Raw genomic sequence first — 8,550 nt, forward strand, 5'->3', positions numbered from 1 at the left:
TTTCAAATGAATTAAAATTAAATATAGGTTATGAAATTCGATCATACATCGAGATAAACGAATACAAAATTCGTTTAATTGAAGGAATGAGGAAATAGTAATTGCTGCTCATTGTTTTTATTTCTCATCTATCACAATCAAATTTCCCCCATTTCTGTCTCAACTAAATTCTTTTATTCAGCAATAATAAACAACCCTATTTTAACCAAAAGTTCATTTTTTCCTCAACTAAAAAGTTATTAAACGAGCTCGACAAGCTATCGGCAGAAGCCATTCGGAGTTTGTGTACATTGCAAAGTTTCACGGAGCGTCATGGATGCCGAAAGGATGAAGCGCCATTGAGAAAAGCTAGTTGACCATCTTCGAAGGGATTAACGAGCGTATACTCACCTTCGAATCTTCGGAATTGTTACTGTTGTCCCCGTCGCTAGCGTAATTCGCTAACGAATCCATAATGGCGTGAAAACGGGCCACGAACTGTCTGAAATTGTTACGACTGTCTAAGCGCGTCGATCCTAGGTTGCCTTGCGCAGAAACATTGGTCGGGAATGTTTGGCCAGCATGATTGCGTACTTTCATTACAGCGCTTCCATCGAATGAGGTTAGCGAAGCGGAAGTGAAAAGGGAAGGCTAGATACAGGAAATGCAGGTCGAGCGGGAAAATTGGGCGCGAGTCCGAATTTTCCCGCGATTTCGTTCGCCAGTGACGGACCAACGACAGAATTTTCCTCTTTTTCCGATCTCGTTACGACGTAGTGTCTTCGTACGATAATCTGTATCGATTAAACAACCACGTAGTAACAATAACGTAGTTCCAGTAACGTCTGCTATAAATATTGTAGGGAAATGCGGTACACTCTTTATATAGAATATAAAAATAGTTGCAGTCGGGACTTGGAACATTAATTCTCGGAAAATTAATTTTAATTAAATAGTAGGAGCGATAACATTTCGAGATGTACGTTCTTTCGAAAGCATTTCGACAGAGCATAGGAAGAAAAATTGATTTTTACAAATTATCTGAGAAGAAATAATTTTTTTAAATTTCGCATAGGTTAGAAAAATCCAAGTTGTCGAATATCTGCAGAAAGATCGATTTTACGAAATATTTGTATATAACGTGTTTTGTAGATAATTGTATTTTCTAGAAAAAGCTTCCTTGCAGAATTTTTGAAAAACCAATATATAACCAGTTATTTCCATAAAACTGTTCCTCTATACGATTTTACACGTACTTCGATTAAAAATTTTGTATAAAGTTATATAATTGGAGAAGTATCCGGAGATACAAACTTGACTCGCCATGCTTTTTGGTACATAATTTTGGGCTCTACTTCATCTTTTTTTAACAAATTTTATAGTTAACGAAAAATATTCTTAAAAGGAAAAAATATATTTCTCATATATTTATACAGGGTGTCTCAAAAGTGTTGTAACACCTTGAAAGGGGTTGTTCGGAAGGTGATTTGAAACAACTTTTTCCTTAGCGAAAATGTTGTCAGAGGTTTCGTTGAAAAGATATTAACGGAAAACATTGACCAATCAGAGCGCGAGTATGCCGATGGAGCACTCACGGTAGCCAATGAGCGCAGGCGCCTAGCGCGTAGGCTACGCTCAACCGGCATACTCGCGCTCTGATTGGTCAGTGTTTTCCGTTAATATCTTCTTAACAAAGCCTCGGACAACATTTTCGCTAAGGAAAAAGTTGTTTCAAATCACTTCCTGAACCACCCCTTTCAAGGTGTTACAACATTTTTGGGACACCCTGCATATATTTTAATATATGTATATATGTATATTATAAAATATTTAATAATATCCTTTCATATATTAATATATTTTTTATTTAAAATGGAAAATTGTATTTTTCGTAAGTTCAACCAAAGTTCCTGCCTAAATATAAACATATTTCTCATATATATATTTTAATATATGTATAATTAAAATTGTATTTTTCGTAAGTTCGACCGTAAGTTCAATAATAAATTTTGCAATAAACTTTTCTTCTACTTGTATTGCCTACGAAGCGTCTAGACATCGAACTTTCAATTAAATCAAGAATAAAAGTCTCCTTTGTCGAATAAAGTTCTCTATCTTCTCGAATATACCCCGTGATAAAGGAACTCTTTCGCAGTCACAAGCAGCAACAAAAGGCCAGCTCGCGAATCGTCTTTATTTGCAAATGGATCTCGTCGCGGCATAGCCAGAGGCAGGCTCGTGCACTTTTCAAATAACTTTACTCGACAAATCATTCTCAGACACGTTTTTCTAATTTACGAGTATCTCATATTCGAAATATTTTTATTCGACTATTTTATTCAACGAGTAATTCTAAGATAACGCACTATGATAATAAATCGGATATCGTTGTTGTCTTTGAAAGACAGTTTTGCATGGAATATGGGTTTTATTTCGCTTCTTCTTCTGTATCGATTCACTTTTCGTGATTAATGTTAGGTTAACGACAAATTCCAATGAACGCCCTCGTACATTACCAAAAACTCATATTTTCAATCATAGATGGCAATAGACTATTGGTTTTTATTGATTTATATTTTCTATCACAGATGGCAACATTTGTAATAGAAACTTACCGACCCTCCGCTTTCGGAACTTGGATAGGGACAATCATTGGAAATTATTAACCTAAAGTTTAAAAAGTAGACGCATAATGTGTAGTAAATTATACTTATTCGACGGGATTCTTTAATGTTCGTTCGTTCAAAATCTTAACTGAGATGCTCACGAGAGTTCAGTACCCACCTAATCGTAACGGTCCATCAGTAAAATAGTAAGTAAACTAAACTATTTTTAAGTTTCTAACAGAGCATTACTAGTCTATCGCATTTAGTCAAAAAAGCTATCGACTAATCCAACGAACTAATAGTTCGTAGATCACTCAACTTCATACGAAATCAAATAAATCTACTAAATATAATAAATCTAATCTAACATACGAAATCTAATAAATTTAATAAATCTAAATCTAATAAATCTTCATAAAAATCTAAATAAATGTCCTCGTTTATAAATCCTCCACAGAGTTACCCACAGTTTCCGTGTCACCTTACCGACCGAATCGGCTCTTCTATTACCTCGGTGAAAATCCTCGTCACCGAAAACAAGGATGGCGCGGGGATCAACTCATCGATCCCAAATAATCAAATATCAATTCAAAATCGTAAAAACTATCGTTTCCCAATGACACCGACCCGAGATTCGCGCGGTCAGGTGTGCCAAAGGTGCACGGAAGGTGCGAAGGAGGGGAAACGCGAGAGAGCGCGAGCATTGACTTTTACGCGCGGAGAACCGCGAGAGTGGGGAGCCGAGAGAGGGGAAGCGTCGCGAGACTCACGAGAGTCGGTAACAAACCGGGACGCAACAGTCGCTCGCCAGACTTCGTGCTGGACGGTTCGATGTGTCGACCGAAGAAGGTCCCGCGCGTCTTGTGACACTCTGTGATTCCTATCCCCTAAGGCGACCTGTTACGGAACGCCGGCCGAGGGAACGGTGCAGCAGACCACGGTGCTCGGGGGTGAGTGATTCCGCTCTTGTTTTCTTTCATGGCGAACGTATCGCGGGCCCGGGCAGCAACCCCTTCGATACGCGGATCGAAGTATCTCGGTACACGCGTACCCGCGAGCGCAGTCGATTCTCTCATTCCGCTCGGGATCTACGTGACCCCGTTTTGCTTTTAAATCGTAGTCAATTGTTTTTAACGGACGACATCCTCCGTTCGAACATTTTCGCGCTACCGCTGGCCCACGGTGAACGCATTCGGTGGTTCTTGCTTTCAGCCCGATTGACATGTTGATTGCCGTGTCAACCATGTACGGGCGACAGGGGGTGAATGAATTAATTCTGGAGAAAATAAATCTGCGTACATGTTTAAGTTCCATAAATGTAAGGTTCGATTGTATAAAGGGGAAGTATTAGTCTGACAGCCAACATGTAATTGAGGGCAAAATTTTTGTCGAATGGATGATATAATTTATTAGAATTTATTAGAAAGACAGTGTGTCGCAAATCACGATTCTCTATCGTGTTTAGTATAGAAGTTATGTTTATTTAAAGTTTAGTAATATCGTATTTGTTTGAGAGAGAGATGACCCCTTTCTTTCGAGGCTTTGGTTTCGAGGCTTGTTTACGAAATTGTAACTAGCCTCATTTTATGCATTCATGACGGTACACTAATGTATAAAAAACATACATAAAGTATATATAATATCGAAGTTATTCTACAAATGATATAATAATATTGTTTTATTCTACATAAATTTATTTAAAGTTTGATAACATCATGTTTGTTTGAGAGAGAGATGACCTTTCTTCTGGGACTTTGGTTTCGAGGCTTGTTTACGAAATTGTAACTAGGCTCATTTTATGCATTCATGACGGTACAATAATATACAGGGTGTCTCAAAAATGTTGGAACTCCTTGAAATGGGTGATTCGGGGGGTGATTTGAAACAACTTTTTCTTTAACGAAAATGTTGTCCGAAGCTTCATTAAGGACATATTAACAGAAAACCCCGACAAATCAGACCGCGCGTATACCGTTGGAGCGGCCGTAGTAGGCGTGGCTACGCGCTAGGCGACCGCGCTCATACGCTACCGCGAGCGCTCCACCGGCATACTCGCGCTCTGATTGGTCAGTGTTTTCCGTTAATATCTCCTTAACGAAGCTTCGGACAACATTTACGCTAAGGAAAAAGTTGTTTGAAATCACCTCCCGCATCACCTCTTTCAAGGTGTTACAACATTTTTGGGACAACCTGTATATACATGGTGGAGGTGATTTGAAACTACTTTTTCCTTAGCGAAAATGTTGTACGAGACTTCGTTAAGGAGATATTAACCGAAAAGCTCCGACCAATCAGAGCGCGCGTATACCGTTGGAGCGGCCGTAGTAGGCGTGGTTACGCGCTAGGCGACCACGCTCATACGCTACCGCTAGCGCTGCACCGGCATACTCGCGCTCTGATTGGTCAGTGTTTTCCGTTAATATCTCCTTAAATCACCCTCCGAACCACCTCTTTCAAGGTGTTACAATATTTTTTCAGACACCCTGTATATGTCATATGTGTATGTATTATCATATATATGTGCGCACTAGCGCCGTGAGTGGACGAAATATTCATAACTTAAAGCTCGGGATTTTGATAACAGTTTTCTAGTAACTTTCTTAGGGAGTTGGATCTCTTTATACAGTCTTCATGTATTTAATGAACGAGAGTCGATCACAGGCTCAAGATATTATTAATTCACGAGTTTGTCGAACTGCATTCGCTAACTGGAATTGTTCCGTAAACTCGGACGATTCAAAGAAACGTTTAAAATGCACGGATCCGCACACAATGTCCGTCTACATGAAAGACCGCATTAAGAATTCCCTGGAACTTGGAACGGACTTGTATAAACAAGTCTCCAGTGTTCAGGGCTCCGCGAGCTTCGAAAGACTTTAATAAGTCGCCGCGCGAACGTCCGGGCAAACTTATTAAAGTTTTCTCGTTATTTCGAATCGATGAACTACTCGCGCCAAATCGCGATGAAATTTTACCGAATCGAAACAGAAATATACACCGTTGAAACAAAATTATTTGTTATCCCCGAATAACCAATGAATTGTTTGTAAAAGATTCGTAACGATATGCTTCGTTTCCGAGATCCCGAACCGGCTAGTTAAAAAAAGAAACACTAGCGACAATGGCGGAACTCTTTGACCTTTGTGATTTCATATCGACCGAGAACCACGTACCATTCGGTTCCGACTATAAAAGGCGCTTTAGGGACACGTGAAGGACCATCGAGTTTTTCGTCGCGTCGGACGGAAATTAATTTAGAAAATGCGGTTACCAAACGAAATTATTTCTCCTCTTCTTGTAGACTTTGCCGCGGCTTCGACGGTTATTAATTAAATCTGCTCACGCCGTTGAACTTTTTGTCGATACTTTTCGCCGTTAATTACGGGCCTCTAGACGACGCTATTCTTAACGTTCGTTCCGAGGAATCGTCCAGTTTCCGGGCGACGTAAGTTTCGGCAAACATCGAAGTTTCAGGGGAGATCACGATTTTCATGGCGTCCGTGTTTTTATTTAATACGATTCGCGGGGAAAATGAACACCACGAACTGTGATTCTCTATCGCGTTCAGCTTATAAATTATATCCTTTACTACTGCGATATTTGTTAGTATGTCTAAATTCCCTATATATATACAGTCGGTGTAAAAAGTATTCGTACAGCAATGTCATATTGCTGAGATATATGCATATATGACATATACAGGGTGTCCCAAAAATGTTGGAACTCCTTGAAAAGGGTGGTTCAGGGGGTGATTTGAAACAACTTTTTCCTTAGCGAAAATGTTGTCCGAGGCTTCGTTGAGGAGATATTAACGGAAAACACTGACCAATCAGAGCGCGCGTATACTGTTGGAGCGGCCGCGATAGCGATGGCTACGCGCTAGGTAGCCGCTCTCGTACGCGAACAAGTGAGTCGACGTGCATCGAAGGATATTGACGCGGCCGCTCAGCGCGTAGCTTTCGCTACCGCGGCCGCTCCAACGGTATCCGCGCGATCTGATTGGTCGGGTTTTTTTTATTAATATCTACTTAACGAAGCCCCATCCGACATTTTTTCAAAGGAAAAAGTTGTTTCAAATCACCTCCCGTACCACCCCTTTCAAGGACCTCCAACATTTTTGAGACACCCTGTATATTTGTACGTATTATCATATATATATATATATGTGATAATACATACACATATGACATGTATATATCGTAGTCTGTGCTCACTAGCGCCGCGAGTGGTAGAAATATTCATAACTTAAAGCTCAGGATTTCGATAACACTTCTACACTATACAGTTAGGACTCCTTGTACAGTCTTCATGATTAAACGCGATTAACCTTTATTTCTATATTTTCCACCATCGTTAAGGCGCGCAGGAGTCGCTGGCGTCAGGATTAATCGTTTCTTGTAATTCCTGTATCCCGGATCCGATTTCCTCCCGGACCCTTCGAGATATCGAATCCGAGCGGCGTCTCGCGCGTAGATGCAATTTCCCGGATAGATCGTTCTGTTATCGACTACCGTTACTCGTCGAAGACAACCGTCGAGTACGGCACAGCGAAATTCATTGTACTCCGAGGGAACGCGGTTTTACTTTTACCGTGCCGACTCGACGGGGGCCCAACGGGGGATCGCCATAATCTCCGATCGAAGAAATTCTCCTGGATGACGATACCGTACTCCTCGGGTTTCTCTTCCTCGTTTCTTTCCGTCGTTCGTCCTGTCCTCCTCGTACGCGTACACGTACCACGGTATCACGTACAATGCGTCCTCTTTTCACCATGGCTCGAGGAAGACTTGTCGAGCATCGGCGGCGGTTCCGTTATCCACGCGGTAAATACACGTTCGAGCATCCTGCTCCAACGAAAATAAACAATATATGCCCCGACCGACCTTACGTTTCCGATACACGCGACGCGGAGTCGCCTGCCTCTCGGTCCTTAATCCTGTAGGATCACCTCTGACGAAACTATTTCTTTATGGAACTCGGGGTTAAGAAAGAAAAATCGAAGCTTGAATTTTTAGAGTTTTGTAGAAAAATGACAAATCTAGACCATCTGATGATCACCATTACGATCACAGAAAATTACGAGTTATATTTACATACTGATAGCAAATATTTGATTTCAGGTAAAGCTATCGCGAATTACTTTTTTAATATTTTTTTTTCTTTTTGTGACGAATTTGTGAAATATTAGGTAGACTGAAAAGTAATGTCGTTTCTTTCACATTAAATTTAAACGAATTTTTAATAAATTTCTATTTTTTATCAATTATTTAATCAACCTCGTTATCACCAGCCTTTTGCCATTTAGTATGGACATTTTTTAATGCCAGATAGATAAAAATCAACGAGCTGATGAGTGATGAACAAGTATTTACAATTGCAAAAACAACATTACTCTCCAGTCCATCTAATATTTAAATGTTACTCTTTCGAACAACATCGGTTAAAATAATACAATTCGTTAGGTTGCTCGAGAAGATTTATAGAAAATATATAGGAAATTAATAAATAAATAGGCTTTCTTTGGTCTTCGGAAACCACGTGATCCTTTGAGTAGCAGTTTGTAGGACTCGTGTATAGTTCAGAGTTCATCGAGTCCGTGGAAAGTTTTTTGGGGTCGATTCTTTCATGGTCTTATATTTATAGAAGATCGTAACATCGTAACGGCGAGTGATATTGGGAAACTTGGTAAAATGGTTCGCGCATCTACAGTCAATCCCATAAATATTCCTTACCCTCTATGTCTATCGAAGAAAATTAAATTAAATAATAGTTTCGCTTCGTTTTCGAATTATTAACGAAAAACCACGGACCAATCACAGCGCCCGAGTAGCGTACGTTCGGCTGGCTACTCCCACCGCGACCTTTCGACGCCATATTGGCGTTGCCAGCCAATCCCGGCGCGAGCCTATGTGCTCGCGGCTGAGCGCGCGCTACTCGAGCGCTGTGATTGGTCCGTGCTTTTTCG

At 40.4% G+C, this 8,550-nt stretch overlaps 2 protein-coding genes across 5 annotated transcripts in view; one reads left to right on the forward strand and one right to left on the reverse strand.

Annotated features, from left to right (window-relative positions):
- Positions 1-589, reverse strand: part of LOC128880417 (arginine/serine-rich coiled-coil protein 2-like) — a 4,757-nt gene extending 4,168 nt beyond the window's left edge. The window contains exon 1 of the mRNA XM_054130475.1: positions 391-589. Coding sequence (XP_053986450.1) covers positions 391-579 — 189 coding nt within the window. The 5' untranslated portion in view covers positions 580-589. The remainder of the gene's footprint in view (positions 1-390) is intronic.
- A 2,780-nt stretch (positions 590-3,369) lies between these two features.
- Positions 3,370-8,550, forward strand: part of LOC128880374 (uncharacterized) — a 19,349-nt gene continuing 14,168 nt past the window's right edge. For 2 of the 4 annotated variants that reach the window (XR_008457808.1, XM_054130398.1), the window contains exon 1: positions 3,371-3,535. The gene's annotated coding sequence lies outside the window, so the exon portion shown is untranslated. Of the gene's footprint in view, positions 3,536-8,550 lie in introns of all 4 variants that reach the window. The other 2 variants (XR_008457809.1, XM_054130399.1) reach the window with 2 other exon arrangements.

This window comes from Hylaeus volcanicus, chromosome 7 (assembly GCF_026283585.1).
Source record: "Hylaeus volcanicus isolate JK05 chromosome 7, UHH_iyHylVolc1.0_haploid, whole genome shotgun sequence".
In the NCBI taxonomy this organism is placed as follows: Eukaryota; Metazoa; Arthropoda; class Insecta; order Hymenoptera; family Colletidae; genus Hylaeus; species Hylaeus volcanicus.